The 19,512-nt window shown below is 38.5% G+C and overlaps 1 protein-coding gene across 3 annotated transcripts in view; it reads left to right on the forward strand.

The window, feature by feature from the left end:
- The window catches only part of CENPP (centromere protein P), a 241,093-nt gene that overhangs the window by 22,244 nt on the left and 199,337 nt on the right, over window positions 1–19,512 (forward strand). For all 3 annotated transcript variants that reach the window (XM_032397787.1, XM_032397786.1, XM_032397788.1), the window contains exons 2-3: window positions 3,343–3,524; window positions 5,998–6,086. In XM_032397787.1, the coding sequence (XP_032253678.1) occupies window positions 3,343–3,524; window positions 5,998–6,086 (271 nt within the window). The remainder of the gene's footprint in view (window positions 1–3,342; window positions 3,525–5,997; window positions 6,087–19,512) is intronic.

Raw genomic sequence — 19,512 nt, forward strand, 5'->3', positions numbered from 1 at the left:
TATTGAAGTTTCCATTTGGTTCACACATCATTTTAATTTCTTTCATATCTTCTATTTCTTCATATTTCTTCTATTTCTTTGAGCAACTTGAGGACTGTTGTCTTAAAGTTAATTGTCTAATATAGCTAATACGTATATAACCCTGGAAGTTGTAAGCCTTCAGCAGACTCCACAGGTTTACAAAAGTTTTATCAGATAGATTTGCCAGTGCAATTATTGTTTAGGTGGGGAAGCAGATTCCTGGTGCTTCCTACTCTACCAGCTTCCCAGAATCCTAAATCATTGACTTTTATTTTTTTTTTTTTTTTTAAAGATTTTTTATTTATTTATCTGAGAGAGAGAATGGGAGACCGAGAGCATGAGAGGGGGAGGATCAGAGGGAGAAGCAGACTCCCCGCTGAGCAGGGAGTCCGATGCAGGACTCGATCCCGGGACTCCAGGACCATGACCTGAGCCGAAGGCAGTTGCTTAACCAACTGAGCCACCCAGGCGCCCCTAAATCATTGACTTTTAAAATCAGGTCTTTTTTGGGGTGCCTGGGTGGCTCAGTCGTTCAGCGTCTGCCTGCAGCTCAGGTCGTGATCCCAGGGTCCTGGGATTGTGCCCCGCATCAGGCTTCCTGCTCAGTGGGAGGCCTGCTTCTCCCTCTCCCACTCCCCCTGCTTGTGTTCCCTCTCTCACTGTGTCTCTCTCTGTCAAATAAATAAATAAAATCTTTAAAAAATAAATAAATAAATAAATAAAATCAGGTCTTTTGTAAATTTGTCTTAAAAAACTTTCTTGTGAAACTCTTAATTTTGACCAAGAAAAATTAGGCCAAGATGGATTAACAAGCAATAAACAAAACTACAAAGCCAATAAAATGTATAACTCCAAATCATTGAAACTCATGTCATTAATTGAAATGGACTAATAATATTTTGCTCAAAGTAAATCACTTCTATAAAAATATACAGTTTGTCTCTTTTTGGTGTATGGTAAAATATACATAACAAAATTTATTGTTTTAGCCTTTTTTAAGTATGCAGTTCAGTTGTATTAAGTACTGTCGTATTGTCATGCATCCGTCACCACTGTCCATCTCTAGAACTTTTTCATCATCCCAAAGTGAAACTCTGTACCCATTAAACAATAACTCCCCATTCTCTCCTTTCTCAGCTGCAGGTTCTTTTTTGGATTCTGCATTATCTATCTTTCAATGTGATGCTTTAGTTCTTTTATCAGTTTGCTCTGTTGGAAACACCTTAGAGTTTTCATTCATAGTTTTCTGTGATACTTGGTATTTGCTTGTCAGGAATTTATCATTTATATATGAAGATTGTTTCTTGCTTTCATTAGTGTTCTCAGCTTGAAGTAATTTTTTTTAAAAAAGATTTATTCAGAGAGACAGTGCATGTGCAAGTGGGGGTGGGGGAGAGAGGGAGAGAGAGAATCCCAAGCAGACTCCTTGCTCAGCACAGAGCCTGATGCACAGCTCGATCTCAGCTGAGATCGACCCTGAGATCACGACCTGAGCCGAAATCAAGAGTCAGATGCTTAACTGAGCCACCCAGTCGTCTCTTAAAGTAATTTTAAAAAATGACTTAATGAGAGCAAATACAAATAGCATGTGGTAGTCTCTCAGATGATATAGAATATACTTAAATATTTTCAATTAACATTAAAACAAAAATATTTTAAAAATATTTTGTTTATTTATTTGACAGAGAGCAAGCACAAGCAAGAGGAGCAGCAGAGGGAGAGGGAGAAGCAGGCTCCCCACCGAGCAGGGAGCCTGATGTGGGGCTCAATCCCAGGAGCCTGGGATCATGACCTGAGCCGAAGGCAGATGCTTACTCAACTGAGCCACCCAGGCACCCCAACGTTAAAAGAAAATTAAAAAAAATTTTGTACAGACTTTACACAAGTATTAGATCTCCAGTGTAAACAATACAGAGCTAGGTTATTTCCTGTAGACCTCATCATAAGAGCATAGGCGAATGTAGTAGAATTAAGAATAGAAAGGGAGGGATAGCTCTGACAGAGCAGAAAGTATGGCAGCAAATCCAGATGTGAAGGGATTAACAGAGCCAAGGGTGACTCCAATGATAGGAGCCTGAGCTATCAAGGGACAGATTTTATCACTAACAGAAGTAGGGAAATATGGTAGAAAAGCAATTTTGATTAAAAACCATTTGTTGGGTTAGCAAGCTAAATCTGTGCAGGAAGCAGAGATATATGATTAGAGGTATGATTTAGGAGTTACTGACATAGAGGAGTTGAGATTGATGACCGAGTTTTCCTCTAGAATGAGAGAATGCATATTTAGGTCAGCAGGAACAAGAGTGTTAGGGTTTCTTCAGTAGATGATTGCAAGAAGCAGGAACAGTGAAGGACCCAAGATGTAAGATGAGAATCATGATAATCATGCCCTGGAATCCAAGGAAGGCAGGTATTAAGATGGCAGAAGCCAGCAGCGTAGAATGGAGCAGAGCATGAGGGAAATAAAGGATGACCAAAAAAAAAGTTCATTAACATGCAATGTATTCATTCACTGAAATTTTACTCTTTTTCAAGGAAATTGAGTTTTTGTTCTCAATGAAGAATGTCTGATTATAGTGTTTTTAAAGGAGATTATGCTATTTCTTAATCCTTTGGAATTTTACTCCCTGTATTAGATTTCCTGCAACTCTTACTATTAAATGCTCTGTGATAACTTTACTTGTTTTAGAGGTTAGAGTTAAGGATTGTCTGGGTGGCTCAGTCGGTTGAGCATCTGACTTTTGATTTTGGTTCAGGTCTTGATCTCAGGGTCTTGAGTTCAAGCCCCATGTTGAGCTCCACACTGGGCATGGAGCCTACTTAAAAAAATAACTTGAGATGACTTGGGATATCAGACATTTAGTTTGGAATATTTTAAAGATTCCACCTTAAAAAGACATTTTATTTTTTTAATTAACTTATTTATTGATGTAGTGTTCCATGATGCATTGTTTGCGTATAACACCCAGTGCTCCATTCAGTATGTGCCCTCTTTAATACCCGTCACCAGGCTAACCCATCCCTCCACCCCCCTCTCCAAAAGACACTTTAGTGTTGCATCATACTCTTGTTGTAATTTATTTTACAATTGTTTGTAATAGGTAGAAATATAATAGTATAATTTAGTTAGCTTTGTGTTCATTTGAGATTAAAAATTACAATGTTAGTAGCCACACTGGTTTGAGAACAATCAGGCAGTTTTCATGGGAAGAAAGTAAGAAAGACAAAATGGAAATGGTTTAAGAAATTTGTAGTTATTAGATAAAACACTTGTTAGTGGTTTCTTCATTGGAGTAATTATTTGTTATATTTGCTTTTTAGAAAATCACTTCGAGAAATGTATCAATCAGATTCTGAAGGATGGGCCTCTTCAAAAGATCTGAGAAGTCATCTTGGACATTTAGAATCAGAACTTCTTTTTCTAAGCACACTTACTGGCATCAGTATAAGAAATTACTCCATGAAGACAGAGGACCTTACAAATACTGAGAAGAAAGAAAAGAGTAAGCATTAATTTTAATTTAGAAGTGATGTTGAAGCTTTCCTTATTATGCATAAGAAATTGGTTGTCATGGCATTGAATTAAAATTCTACAAGGTAGGGGCACCTGGACTGCTCAGTTGGTTAAGTGTTCGACTCTTGATTTCACCTCAGGTCATGATCTCAGGGTTGTGGGATCGAGGCCTGTGTTGGGCTCCACGCTCACTGGGGTGTCTGTTCAGGATTCTCTCTCTCCCCCTCTGCTCTGCCCCCCCCCCATGGGTTCTCTCTCTCTAAAAATAAATCTTAAAAAATAAAATTTTATAACGTAACTATATGACAACTATATGACTGTGGTTGTGGTAAACTTGTTTTGTCAGGTACCTTGAACATCACAGTGTGCATAATACTCTTTTAAAGCTGTCTGAGGTAGGTATTAAGGAAGACACAGACTTTGTCATTAAGTATCTTAATACAAGTAACAGACATAAGTGATTGAAAGAACAACAGCACCCTTGATTTGTAAATCTTAAGAGTTGTTCACTACTGACCTGAAAGCTGCCTCATCTACAGTGTTCTACTCCTACCAAACATGGCCTGTGGCCAAGATAAATGTTTCAGGTGCTGGACCATTTTCAAGAGGAAGGTTTCTGGTCCCAGTGACTTAAGTTTTATTGCCAAGGGTCTGTGATGTGATAACTTACAAAGGGAAGCTATCAGCTGTGCATTGGAATTTGGGAACTTTGGACAAGAGTATCATCCCTTAAAGAAGGAATCACTTTTGGGATGCCAGGGTGGCTCAGTTGGTTAAGCATCTGCTTTCGGCTAAGGTCGTGATCCCGGGGTTCTGGGATTGAGCCCCACGTCAGGCTCCTTGCTCGGTGGGGAGCCTGCTTCTCCTTCTGCCCCCTCCCCCCCGCACTTGTACTCACTCTCTCTCAAATATATAAAATCTTAAAAAAAAAAAAAAAAAAAAAAAAAGTCACTTTTGGAATTGCTTCCTGACTTTTCCACTGACATAACCCTCATGACCGGCATGATAGTGAGTTGATCCTCAGAGGGTCTTGGGTAGTTCACCTCAGTGGAAGTCTGAAATACAAACAGAAATGGGTGACAGACTTTAGGCACTTCAGATACTTGAAAGGAAGAGATGGAATACAGAGAGGATGGGAGAGAGAGCTTAGGCCAGTTTTAAGTCTGCTAGTGCAGAAATCTTAGTCTTCCCACTTTGAGTCTTCCTAAGTTGACCTCATCTGCAGAAGTACTTGGTGCTGCCTATTCAGAATGTGCTTTTTTTATTTTTTAAAGATTTTACTTGTTTATCAGAGCACGCACGAGCAGGGGGAGGGGCAGAGGGAGAGAGAGAAGCAGACTTCCTGCTCAGCAGGGAGCCTGATGTGGGGCTTGATCTCATGACTCTGGGATCATGACCTGAGCCGTAGGCAGACGCTTCACTGACTGAGTCACCCAGCTGCCCCTCAGAATGCTTTTGAATGGGCTTAATACTGAGCTTCCCCCATTGCTGGCTTAGGTTTTAATTTTCCTGGGTCTGCCAGATTAGTTCTTTTTCTGTGTAATATCTAGCTCATCCATCTTATTTCCACCTTCCAAACGAAGTTACTCTCCTTCTTCTTTTATCCTTGTAAAGTTGTGCTCTTTTAAAAAATACCTTTGATAGCAAAGTCAATAGTGGTTATCTCTTGGGCAGGTAGTATATAGCCTCGAGAAGGGCATGAGAGAACTTTATAGTGTATTTTAAAATTTCTATATTTTTATCTCAGTTGTAGTTACATGGGAAACATGTTAAAAAATATTGTATACTTAAGAATATGGCGTTTTATGCATTGAAATATAAAATTTTGAAAGATAACAGAAGTAAATAGGTGGATTCAATTTAATGTTTTTAACTAGAGTCAGATAATGTTGGAAGAAAACTCTGTCGACCATTTATGATTCAAACTTGTGTAGGGTTATAGTAGCTCCTTCCTTTCCTTTCCTTTTTCCTTTCCTTTCCTTTTTTCTTTCCTTTTTCCTTTCCCCTTTCCTTTCCTCCTTCTTTCTTTCCTTCTTTCTTTCTTTTTCGGAGAGAGAACTCAAATGGGGAGAGGGGCAAAGGGAGAGGGAGAGAGAATCTTAAGCAGGCTCTGTGCTCAGGGCAGAGCCCAACGCAGGGCTCGAACTCACGACCCTGAGATCATGACCCGATCTGAAATCAAGAGTTGGACGCTTAACCAACTGAGCCACCCAGGCACCCCTATACTAGCATGTCTTACTATAATCTTTGGTATAATTAAGAAATAGAAAGCATAAGTTACCTTTAATCCAACTTTGCAGAGGTAAATCAATTTGTTGCACATTCTTCTAGATATTTGTAACGTAAATACTAACATAAACTCTCCCACATATACCCACATGTATTATAAATGTTCACACAAAGTTAAATAATAGGTATCTGAAGGAAACTTATTTGCAATAAAATATTTTTTTGATTTATAGGTATAATGAAAGTTCTACAGAGACACAGATTATCAGGAAATTGCCACATGATTACATTTCAACTTGAATTTCAGATTCTGGAAATCCAGGTAAATGGAGTATGTTGTGGTAACAGAGGTTCTACTGTGATTAAGCAGTTTCCACCCCCAGCCTTCAGCAGTGGCTGAGCTGAGGAAGCCAGGGCCCTCTTGTAGTACGCTTGTACAAAGTGATACCATTTTTACAGTATAACCATCCTGGCAACTGCATATGAGAGGGTTATTGCTGAGGATCTAGGTGCTTTACTGGAAGGCAGATAGCAAGTTCGTCCTCGTCTCTCAGAGCAAGCCCCGAGGTCATGGGAAGAGTCCTGGATGCCCTCAGTGGTCTGCTGATATGCCAGCCATGTATTATTTATGCTTAACAAATTTTCCTAAAATTTAATGGCTTAAAACAACAACAAAATGTTTATCTCACCCATTTTCTGTGGATCAGGGATTTGGGAGCAGCTGAGTTTGCTGTTCTTGGTCAGGGCCTTTCATGAGATTGTGGTCATTTGGAACCACAGCCATCTGAAGACTGTTCAGGGCTGGCGGCTTAGACTCCAAGGTGGGTTGTGGTTACTCCAGCAAGTTACACTGGACTGCTAAGACACAACGCAGGAGGAAGATACTTCTGGCTAAGACTTTGCATAAAATCAGGAAGCAGACAGAATGATAATGTGCAGCATATGGCCAGGGTTGGGCAGAACAAGGTCAGAAACCTTCAAAGTATGGCTCCAAGAAGAGTGGGATCCAGGCATAATTTCAAGAATTGACTTGGCCTAGACACAAACTTTGATAGCAGAAAACAGTTTAACCAGTTGGTTTTGTGAACTGGGCCTATGAGAAGTATGTGTAAAGGAGACTCACAGGGAAGGGCAGGCAGGCTATCTTGGCCCCAACTTATCGGATAACCAAAGCAGATGTAGACCAGTTGTCATAACCCAAGTCCTATGGACATGATGCTTGCTTATATTCATAGTCATGTACCAGAATTCCTGATCCTTGTCCTCAACCACAAAAACAGCCCTAAGTTTTCCCATTTTGTATAGAACAAGGATTGATGTTAGATAATCAGGACCCTGCCTCCTTAAGGTGTCAGATGGCCACCCCAACTAGTCAAGAGTGCCTGCTTCCAGGTATCTGAGCTAGAGGTTTTGCTTCTTGAGAACTCTTTGCAGTCCATATCCATGGTTGCTGCCACTGGCCCTGGCAGACTGAGAGGGGCTATGGGATGTCTAGGCCCCTCATCTGATGACAGAGCTCCCAGCTTGCTCCCACCTCAGAGTATTCCCCCTTCGACACTGTTGAGATGACTAAGAGCATTCGGAGTGTATCATTGCCAAGGCTGATTGAGCAGGATCCGACACAGGGCATGGGTGATGAGTGGCCTTAGGGGAGGTGAACATTTCCAGGTTGTCGCCAGGCCTTGGGACTGTGCAGGGTCACCAAGGTGAAATTATTGTTCTGCATGACCTCAAAGATCATCTGCCGAAGACTAAAAAAGAATGTGGATACAAATGGATTGGTCTCATTTGGGATAGTCTGTGTCAGGACCCATGCTTCTCTTTTGGGTGGCTCAGGAACTCCTGGATGTTGTCCCATTGCAAAAGGTGGCATAGTCATTCCAACTGAATTTTTTCTCTTTGGGGCTAATGTGATCTTAAATTCAGAGTGGTGATATACCACATACTTTCCTGCGTCCTGGCCTCCATGAATAGGCCAGGCCTATAGTCCATGTCAGGTTGGTGGAGTCAGGCCCAAGGTCCATCTCCATGTCTGAGAACATTTGTAGTAGCAGTGTATACATTGCCCAGGAAACTGCTCAGGAGCATCCTAGTAGCCTTGGGGTTCTATATGCTATTTCTGCTATTGGTGCTTATCTTTTACACAGTCATTTCAAGGGTTATCTGGAGAGTAGCTAGACTGTTGGCAAAGCTAGGCTCATCCTTGGGAGGCTTATCCATAAGTCCAACTGAAAAGAGGTTAGTCCTTTGAAGTTGAGCTGAACCAGCTGCTCAGTGGAGCTGTACATTCCAGAATGGGTTGTCCCCAAAGATTGATTGGCCTGTTCATTAGGGGGACTGTGGCCTAAGAGATAAAATAGACTGCAGTTTTTTAACTTCATTTTGTTTAAGTTGCATATTTTGGTCAACTTAAGCCTCTGAAGGCAAACACCAGTGGTAGTTTGATTCCATTATGAATCAGATCGAGGATGACAGCACAGTTTGGGGATATGTTTTATACCATGATATGCTTCTGAAGAATGGCTGCTGCCTTACCCGAGGCGTTGTCTGCATGCACTGGCACTGGGCGGCTCCCTGGTGGTTTGGCGTGCTGGTCCCATGTGGCTGTGTGAGGCAGTACAGACAGGACCGAAGCCACGTGGGCCTTGCCGCAGTGGCCGTGCTCCCTGCCCTCTACTGCGCAGTGCGGGCACCACGTGGGCCTTGCCGCAGTGGCCGTGCTCCCTGCCCTCTACTGCGCAGTGGGGCACCAGCCCAGAGCGAATGTTGTTATCAGTAGTATATTGAGCTTAATATTATGATCCCATACCACCAAAGCAGGATTGAAAATTTTGTGACCATTTAGTAATGGCTTAAAGGTATGCTATTATCTCACATGCTGAATAAGTGAGAACTAGTTGAGCTGCATATGACAGAAAACTTAAAGGTAGATCGAAGTATTAGAAGTACTGGAAGTTTCTCTATTGCTTAAACAAAATTTTGTTTTTGTTTGTTTTTGCTTAAAATTGTAAGTTTTCAAGAGCTAGTATGGTGACCTTATGAATATCAGGCTCTGCCGTTACCCACGTGACTTCCAAATCCTGGTGTGATCAGTTGAGCACTTCAGGCATCAGGAAGGGGGAATGGGCAATCAAGGGCTTAGCTTTTCTCTTGAAGGATACTTTCTACAAGTTGTAACATCCATCATTTCACCTACATTCTATTGGCCAATAACGTCCTGCAAGGGAGGCTGGCAATTCAGTCTTCATTATGCATGGCCATGAGACCAGTGAAAAATTGGTGCAAGAAAGAAGTACATGTATTGAGAACTACCAGTAGTTCCTGTCTCATATGCTTTGGGGGATGCAGGGGAAAAAAATCTGAGGAGAGGAACAGTTGATATTCTTTGATAGACAAAGAACACAGTAACTGTTGAATCTCTAAAGACATGTAAGTTGTTATTTTTCACATTTCAAAATAGTAGGAATCTTTGAACTGCTCAGTTTTACTTAATTTGCTGCAGACTGTCCCTGGGAGAGTTAAGAACACTTGGTTTTTCTCTGTGACTTTCCAAATTTATGATTTTTCTTGAGCACCAGACTGCTCAGTAAGATGTTGCAAACAATCAACTCTCGAATAAGGAAGATTTTTAGGAATGTCATACGTGGGACTCATGGGCTTTCTTGGAGAAGCAGTAAACAAGGGACTGTCTATATTTCTTTGTTCCTTAGAATTCAAATGTAATGAGCTGATGAGAATTTTAAAAAAAGTTATTTAAGGGTAAATCCTCACATATTCTAGGCTTTACTTGTGTGTAAATATGCCTTTAGAGTAGTAGAATTGCTAGGTCATAGGAGATGTACATGTAAATTCTGATAGTACCAGATTGCCTTCTAAAATGGTTTTGCCATTTTACATGTTGAGCAGATTTTTATAGTTGCTCACTAATAGAAAAAGAAGGTGAAGATACAACAAGCTTCTGTGTTCTTAAACATTTTTTTAAAATGGAATTTCCACTAGAGGGAGATGTTTAACCACCAGATAATTAAAAAGTAACCTAAATAATAAAACTATCTTCCTTAATACTGTTATAATAAAATCATAGTAATACAGTATGAGAACCGTAAGTGACCATATAGACTATTAAGCTCACCCCCCTTATTTTAAAAGGAAATAACATCAGGGGAGTTTGAATGATTGTCCATGTTGGCACAGCTGTTACTCTCAGAGGTGGTTAGAATATTCAGTTCTGCTCTCCAGCTTTACTGTCTGGTGTTGTAAGAACATCAGAATTAACATGTGTCAGTATTCACACTCCATGCAGTATAAATAAATCAGATCAGTGTCGCTTTGTAGGGAAAATGGCTAAGAATGTTTTCATAACTACTCTTCCTGAAACCCAGTAAAACAAAGTGATTCCAGAGTAAGGAAATTTTTAATTAATATCTGGTCTTGGCACTTACTCAACTACTGGGATCTCTTAAAAATAGGGGTGCCTGTGTGGCTCAGTCAGTTGAGCATCCAACTCTTCATTTTGGCTCAGGTCATGATCTCAAGAGTTATGGGATCAGGCCCCGTGTCAGTTTCCTTGTCTGCTTGTCCCTCTCCCTCTGCCGTTCCCCCCGGGTATGCTCTCACGCTCTCCCTCTCTAAAATAAGTAAATCTTAAAAAGAAAAAAAAAAAAAAAAAATGGGGCACCTGGGTGGCTCAGTCTAAGCATCTGCCTTCGGCTCAGGTCATAATCCCAGGGTCCCAGGATCAAGCCCCACATCGGGCTCCCTGCTTAGCGGGGAGACTGCTTCTCCCTGACCTCTCTCTCTCTCTCTCTCGCTCACTCTCTCAAATAAATAAAGTCTTTTAAAAACAAATAAATAAAATAAAAATAAAATAGGGTCCTTGAATATCACAACGACTTGAGAAACAATCAAGAGCTAGGGCAGAACAGAGGAATTATATTCCAAACTAAAGAAGATAAAACCTTAGAAAAAACCTTGATGAAATGGAGATAATAATTTACCTGAAAGGAGATCAAAGTAATGGTCATAATGATGCTCACTGGACTTGGGAGAAGAATGGATAAACACAGTGAGAACTTCAAAAAATAAATAGGGGGTAAAAGAGCATTTGAAACAGAAGTGACAATTGAGTACAAAAACTGCACTGAAAAATACAGTAGGGGGTTCCCATAGCAGACCAAAATACATGAAAGGATCAGTGAACTTGAATACAGGGCAGAGGAACAGACCCAATCAGAGAAGCAAAAAGAAATAAGAATGAAGAAAGGAAAGATAACTTAAGGGACTTATGGGACAGGATCAAGTCAACTGACCCTTGGCATTATAGGAATCTCAAAAGAAAGAAAGAGAAAGGGACAGATAATTTATGTGAAGAATCCAGGAATCCCAGAGAGTTCCAAAAGAGACCAAGACACATTATAATTAAAGGGTCAAAAGTTAAAAAACAAGGAAGGAATCTTAAAAGCAACAAGAGAAAAGCAATTTGTTAAATACAAGGGAACCCCCCATTAGACTTTTAGCAGATTTTGCAACTGAAATGTTTCAGGCCAGAAAGGAGTAGCACAAAGTGCTGAAAGAACAATTTCCAACCACGGATACTCTCCCTGACAAAGTTATTCAGAATTAAAGGAGAGATAAAAGTTTTCCTGACAAGCAAAACCTAGAGTTGACCACCACTAAACTGACCTCAATAAGAAATGTTAAAGGGACTTCATTAAGCTGAAAAGAAAGGGCCCTTATTACTGCATGGAAACATGAAAGTATAAATCTCCTGGTAAAGGTAAATATATAGTAAAAGTAGTAGATTAATCACTTATGAAGCTAGTGTGAAAGTTAAAAAACAAAAGTAGTAAAAATATGTAATTAGTTGAAGGATACTCATGATAAAAAGATGTAAAATTACATGGAAGGAGAGTAAAAATGCAGAGCTTTATTATGTGTTCAAACTTAAGTTGCTACCAGCTTGATAGACTGTTATAAATGCAAGTTACATGTAAGTAATCACAAACTAGAAACCTGTAGTAGATACACAAAGGATAATGGGAAAGGGATCTAAGTATACCACAAAAGAAAGTCAAGCACAAAGGAAGAGAGTAAGAGAAGGAGAAAGGAACATGGAAACTACAGAGCAGCCAGAAAATAACAAAATGACAATAAGTACGTATCTATTAATAATTACTTTAAATGTAAATTGACTAAATTCTCTAATCAAAAGATGTAGAGTGGCTGAATGGATTAAAAAACAAGACCCAGGGCGCCTGGGTGGCTCCGTCATTAAGCGTCTGCCTTCGGCTCAGGTCATGATCCCAGGGTGTTGGGATCGAGCCCCACATCGGGCTCCCTGCTCAGCGGGGAGCCTGCTTCTCCCTCTGCCTGCCGCTCCCTCTGCTTGTGCTCTCTCTCTCTCTCTTTCTCTCTCAAATAAAATCTTCTAAAAAAATATTTGCACCCAAAACAGGAGCACCTAAAAAATAGCAAATATTAACAGAGCTAATGTGAGAAATGGACAGCAGTACAGTAACAGTAGCGGCCCTAATACCCCACTTACATCAATGGATAGATCATCCAGACAGAAAATCAGTAAGGAAATATGGGCTTTAAACGACAGGTTAGACCAGATGGAGTTAACATATACATACAGAACATTCCATTCACAAACAACAGAATACATTCTCAAATGCACACGAAACATTCTCTAGGATAGATTATATGTTCTGTCATAAAACAAGTCTTGACAGTTTAAGAAGATTAATAGCAAGCATCTTTTCTGACCACAATTGCAAGAACAAAACTGGAAACTTCAAAGATGTGTGGAGATTAAACAACATGCTACTTAGAAAATGAACAGGTTAACGAAGAAATTAAATGAGAAATAATAAAATATCTTGAGACAAGGGGAAATAAAAATACAACTTAACCAAAGTTATGGGATACAGCAAGAGCAACTTAAAGAGGGAAGTTCATAGCTATAAATTTGTACTTAAAGAAACAAGAAAAATTTCAAACAACCTAACACCTCAAAGAATTAGAAAATAAGAACAAATGGAGCCCAAAGTTGGAATGAAATAACAAAGCTCAGAGCAGAAATAATTGAAGTAGAGTCTAAAAAGGCAGTAGAAAAGACAAATGAAATCAAGAGCAGGTTCTTTGAAAGATAAACAAAAATAGGCAAACCTTTAGCTAGACTCACTAAGAAAAAAGAGAGGGAACTCAAAATCAGAAGTGAAAGAAGAGTGTACAGCTGATATCACAAAAATAGAAAGGATAATAAGAGAATAATACAATTATATTTATGCCAACAAATTGGACAACTTAGTAGAAATGGATCAAATCCTATAAACCTACAACCTTCCAAGACTGAACCAAGAAGAAATAATCTAAAGAGACTGATTGCTAGTAAGAAGATTAAATCAGTAATTGAAAACCTTCCAACAAACAAAAGTCCAGGACCAGACAGCTTTACTGGTGAATTTTACCAAACATTCAAAGAAGAATTAATATCAATCTTTCTCTAATACTTAACAAAAAAATAGAAGAGGGAAGGCTCATAAATTCATTTTAGGAGGCCTTCATTACCCTGATACCAAAACCAGACAAGGACCACAAGAAAAGAAAATTACATGCCATTATCCTCAATGAACATAGATGCAGAAACCCTCAACAAAATATTAGCAAACTGAATTCAACAATACATTGAGGATCATACATCTTGAATAAGTGGGATTAATTCTAGAGGTGCAAAGATGGTTTAACAATTGCAACAATCACTGCAATCTACCGGATTAACAAAATGAAGGATAAAAATCATGTGATCATCTCAATAGATGCAGAAAAGGCATCTGACAAAATTGAACATCTCTTTTTTTATATAAACTCCCAAGAAAGTAGGTATAGAGGGAGCATATCTCAACATAATAAAGGCATGTATGAGAAACCCACATCATACTCAGTGGTGAAGAGATGAAAGCTTTTCCTTTTAAGATCAGGAACAGGACAGGGATGCTTACCCTTGCCACTTTTATTCAATATAGTATTTTAAGTCCTAGCCAGAGCAATTAGGGAAGAAACCGAAATAAAAGGAACTCACATTGGAAAGGAAGAAGTAAAACTGTCACTATTTGGAGATGACGTTGTATTCTATATAGAAATCCCTAAAGAATCCACCAAGAAATTATTAGAACTAATAAGTGAGTTCAGTAAAGTAGCAAGATACAAAATCAATATATAAAAATCTGTTGTTTCTATACACTAATAATGAACTACAAGGAAGAGAAATTACAAAAACAATTGCATCAAAAAGAATGAAATACCTAGAGATACACATAACCAAGGAGGTCAAAGACCTGTACACTGAAAACTATGAGACACTGATGAGAGAAATTGAAGAAGGCACAAATAAATAGAAAGATATTCTGTACTCATGGATTGGAAGAATTAATATTTTTTAAATGTCCAAGGTATTGAAAGGAGTCTACAGATTCAGGTCTAATCCCTATCAAAAATCTAATGGCAGTTTTCACAGAAATAGAAAATGTAATTCTAAAATGGGTATGGAACCACAGAAGACTCCTAATAGCCAATGGAATCTTGGAAAAGAACAGATCTGGAGGCATCGTGCTTCCTGACTTCAAGTTGTGTTACAAAGCTATAGTAATCAGAAAAGTATGGTATTGGCATAAAAAGATTAATGGAATAGAATTGAGAACCCAGAAATAAACCCACACATATGTGGTAAATTAATTTATGACAGTCAAAAATATACAATGGGGAAAGGACTGTTCACTAAATGGTGTTCAGAAACCTGGCTAGCCACATGCAAAAGAATGAAATTGGAACACTGCCTTACAACATACACAAATATTAACCCAAAATGGATTAAAGGCTTGAATGTAAGACCAGAAACCATAAATATCGTAGGAGAAAGCATAGGTGGTAAGCTCCATGACATATCCTGGTGCTGATTTTTTTTTTGTTTGATACCAAAAGCAAAACAACAAAAGCAAAAATCAACAAGTAGGACATCAAACTAAAAAATTTCTCTACAGCAAAATAAATCAACAGAATGAAAATTCAACCTATGAAATGGGAGAAAATATTTCCAAGTCATATATCTGATGGGGTTGATATCCAAAGTATATAAAGAACTCCTATAACTCAATTGCAGAATACCAATTTGGTTTAAAAATGGGTAGAGGATCTGAATAGACATTTTTTCAAAGAAGACATGTAGATAGCCAAACAGGTACGTGAAAACACGAAAAAATCAGGGAGTGGAAATAAATACCACAATGAAATAATCACCTCACACCTGATAGGATGGCGATTATCAAAAAGACAAGAAATAACAAGTATTGGCCAGGATGGAAAGGGAACTCTTGTGTACAGTTGGTGGAAATGTAAATTCATGCAGTCAGTATAGAAAAGAGTATGGAGGTTCCTTCAGAAATTAAAAATAGGGCGCCTGGGTGGCTCAGATGGTTAAGCATCTGCCTTCGGCTCAGGTCATGATCCCAGGGTCCTGGGATCGAGTCCCGCATCCGGCTCCCTGCTCCTTGGGAGCCTGCTTCTCCCTCTGCCCCCCCCGCCCCGTCTCTCATGAATAAATAAATAAAATCTTTAAAAAAAAAATTAAAAATAGAACTACCACGTGATCCAGCAGTTCCACTTCTGGGTATTCATCTGAAGGAAACAAAAACACTAAAAAAGATATCTGTGCCCTCATGTTCATTGCATCATTATTTACAATAGCCAAGATACGGAATCAACCCAAGTATCCATACATAGATGGATGGATAAGAAAATGTTGTGATATATGTATTGGAATATTATTCATCTAATAAAAAAGATTGAGGAGTGCCTGGGTGGCTCAGGCGGTTAAACGTCTGCCTTCTGCTCAGGTCATGATCCCAGGGGATCAAGCCCCAAGGCAGGCTCCCCGCCGGGGATCCTCCTTTTCTCTCTCCTCTGCCCCTCTCCCCAGCTTGTGCGGGCTTGCTCTCTCTCTCTCAAATAAATAAATACATCTTTAAAAGAATAAAATCTTGCCATTTGTGATAACATAAATGGACTTTAAGATTATTTTGCTAAGTGAAATAAGTTAGAAAAAGACAAATACTATATGATCTCACTTATGTAGAATCTAAAAAAACCAAAAATATAAAAAATGACAAAGCTCAAAGATAAAGAGATCACATTCATGGTTGCCAGAGGCAGGGTGCTGGGGATGTGTGCAAAATTGGTGAAGGGAGTGAGAAGGTAGTAAATTTTAGTTTTAAATTAGTCATGGGGATTTAATGTACAGCATGGCAACTATAGTTAATACTTAAACTATTTCAAAGTTGCTAGGTGGTTAAATCTTAAAGGTTTTCATTTAACAAAAAATTTGTGGGGTGCCTTGCTTCTCACTCAATGGAGCATGAGACTCTTGATCTTGGGGTTTTAAGTTCAAGCCCCATGTTGGGTGTTGAGATTACTTAAAAATAAAATCTTTAAAAAAATTTGTAAGTATGTATTGTGATGAATGTTAACTAGATTTATTGTGAACATTTTGCAATATATACAAATATTGAGTCATTATGTTTTATACCTGAAAATAATATGTTCTATATCAATTATACATCAGTAAAAAATAATATTCCATATCATAGGCTCCAAAGAAAATGTACCTGATATGATGACATTCAAATGAAAGAAAACATTGAAGTGTGATGCTGTTTACTTTATTAACAGTATATAAATTTTGCAAAGTTAATAGGACCTTTTCCTGAATGTACCCAAAATTCTTTTTTTTTTTTTTTTAAAGATTTTATTCATTTATTGAGAGAGAGAGAGAGTGTGTGAAAGAGAGAGAGAGAAGGAGCATCAGGGAGGGGCAGAGGGAGAGGGCGAAGCAGACTCCTCACTGAGCGGGAAGCCCAACAACATGGGGCTTGATCCCCAGACGCTGGGATCATGACCTGAGCCGAAGGCAGACGCTCAACCTGCTGAGCCACCCAGGCACCCCTGTACCCACAATTCTTAAATTTTAGAGAAGAATGAGAACTATAGACTTAAGTTAAATGGACCTTGATAGAAAGTAATGTGTTGCTGAGACTGAGGCAGGGGCTTTGAAGTCAGGCTATTTGTAAGATCCCTCCCCTCATCTACCAACTGTGAAGAATAGACCTAGTTAGCCCTATAACAAGCTGTTGAGAGATGGGAAACTGTGTTGAAGTCAGCTTTCCAGTGGCTGAACAGAATCCACAAACTGCCAAAAACAAAAGAGGGGCCTATAAATCATAGGCTTTATGGTGATAGGATTAGTTGCCTTTCCTAGTGGGCGAAAGGTCAAAATCGAACACACCCACACATACTCAAACAAAAGACAAGATGTGTCTCTGAGATTTTTTTTTTTTTGGTAACAGGTCAATTGAGATATAATTCACATATCAAATAATTCATCCATTTAAGGTATATATTCAGTAAATTAAGTATATTCAGAATTGTACAACCATCAACACATCAATTTTAGAACATTTTTATCACCACCAAAGGAAGCCCCTTTTTTGAAGATATTATTTGAGAGAGAGAGCGCGTGTGCATGCACACATGAGCCGGGGGGAGGGGCAGAGGGAGAGGGAGAAGCAGACTCCCCACTGAGCAGGGACCTGACACATGTTTTCATTTTTCTTGAGTGTATATCTAAGAATAGAATTACTGGGTCAAATGGAATGCAGATGTCACCTGCAAGAGCAAGTGAAAAGAATAATCTAGAAGACCATGAAGAGTCAATATATGATTTCTGCAAAAACAAGAACAGAAACAAGTGAAAAAGAAATGATAGGCAGCTATAGAATAGAGGAAAATTTACTAGACTAAAGGGGAATACCTGAAGGCTCCATTCCAGGACCCTAAGATCATGACCTGAGCCGAAGGCAGATGCTTAACAGACTGAGCCACCCAGGTGCCCGGGAAACCCTTTACTTTCTATTACCCCTCAGTCCCTCTCCTTCTGCCCATACCTATGCAACAGCTAATCTATTTTTTTTCTCTATGGGTTTGTGTATTTTGGACAGTTTGTTTAAATGGAATCTTCTAATATGTGATCTTTTTGACTGGCTTCTTTCACTTAAGGTCATGTTTTCAGGTTCGTTCGTGTAGTAGGTATCATTACTTCATTCTTTTCCTTTTTTGATTAACATTTCATTGTGTAGATATATCACATTTTGTTATTCATTTATTAGTTGATGGGCATTTGGGCTGTTTTCACCTTTTGGCTATTATTAGTGTTGATATAAACATTCATGTGTAAGTTTATAAGTAGGCATATGTTTTCATTTTTCTTGAGTGTATATCTAAGAATAGAATTACTGGGTCAAATGGAATGACCAGCTGATGACTAATGATCTTCGGCATTATTTCAGATGCTTTCTGCCCATTTGTACATCTTTGAAGAGATGTCTATTGAGATCTTTTGCCCAGTTTTTAAGTGCCTTTGGAATTTATATTTTTTTATTAGATATGGTGGTAGATGCCCACAAACAGCCAGCCTACTTAAACTGTAGCTGCTCCTAACAATTCCCACTGTATCATCAGGCAGCTGAAAAGTAAACAAAGATTATAAACCCTCAATATCCATTTCTCTAGCCGCTCAAAATACAGAGACAAGTCAGATAGTGCCCAGACAAATGAGAAATGTCAGGAAGTATCCACTCACTTTGTTCTTAGGAAATCTTGAAAATTGCTAGATCTACTCCTGTGAACATATAGTAGCTCCAGACGAGAGCACAAATGTGGTCCCAGTTGTTTTCATCTTCAGTTAGGATTTATGCAAACATACTGTCATGAAACGAATTAATAAGAAAGTGGAGATAAGTTCACTTTGAAAGAATTAATCTGGGAAATACAGGAGCACACTCTATAAAACCTGCTCTGGCTATCAGATGAAAACTTTTAAAGAAAACTGAGTGGGAGGAAAGAGAGCTGAGAGAAAGAAACTGATTATTGTGCTGATAATACTTTGGAAGTAACCAGGAGGTGAATATGGAGGACAGTCTTGAGAAAAATCACCTGCAAGAGCAAGTGAAAAGAATAATCTAGAAGACCATGAAGAGTCAATATATGATTTCTGCAAAAACAAGAACAGAAACAAGTGAAAAAGAAATGATAGGCAGCTATAGAATAGAGGAAAATTTACTAGACTAAAGGGGAATACCTGAATTTACAGATCAAAATATTTAAGTTTATTTCACAATCCCCATTATTGAATATGGAGTTGTTTCTGGGTTTTGTAATAGGCAGCCAGTCTTTGTCCTCATATTTTGCTATTTTAGGATCAACTCTTGAAGTTAAGCTGCTGGTACAGGGAATATGCATATTTTAAAGTATGCATTGTCAAAGTGATTTTATAGGTAAAAATGTTATCTCATTGGTTTAATTTATATTTGTCTTTTTCCTAGTGAGATTGAGTATTTTTTTCCATGTAAATTTTTACACTTGAGTTTTTAATTCATGTCTTTTACTTTTTTCTTTTCAGTTTTCATTTCCCCTTGTCATGTTCATGGTACAAAATCTTTGTCAGTTTATTTTTTCTCTTTTAGCTAAAAAGTCATTTTTTTTATATAAATGAGTTTTTATGTGATTATATTTGCTTATTTTTTTCTATTGTTTGCTTAGAAAGTTCTTTACTCAGTAATCAGTTAAATTTATTTCCTGCTAATATTTTATGATCTTAGTGTTTACATTTAAGTAAGTAATTCATTTGGAGTTCATTT

This window comes from Phoca vitulina, unplaced genomic scaffold, assembly GCF_004348235.1.
Source record: "Phoca vitulina isolate PV1807 unplaced genomic scaffold, GSC_HSeal_1.0 scaffold104, whole genome shotgun sequence".
NCBI classification, from domain to species: Eukaryota; Metazoa; Chordata; class Mammalia; order Carnivora; family Phocidae; genus Phoca; species Phoca vitulina.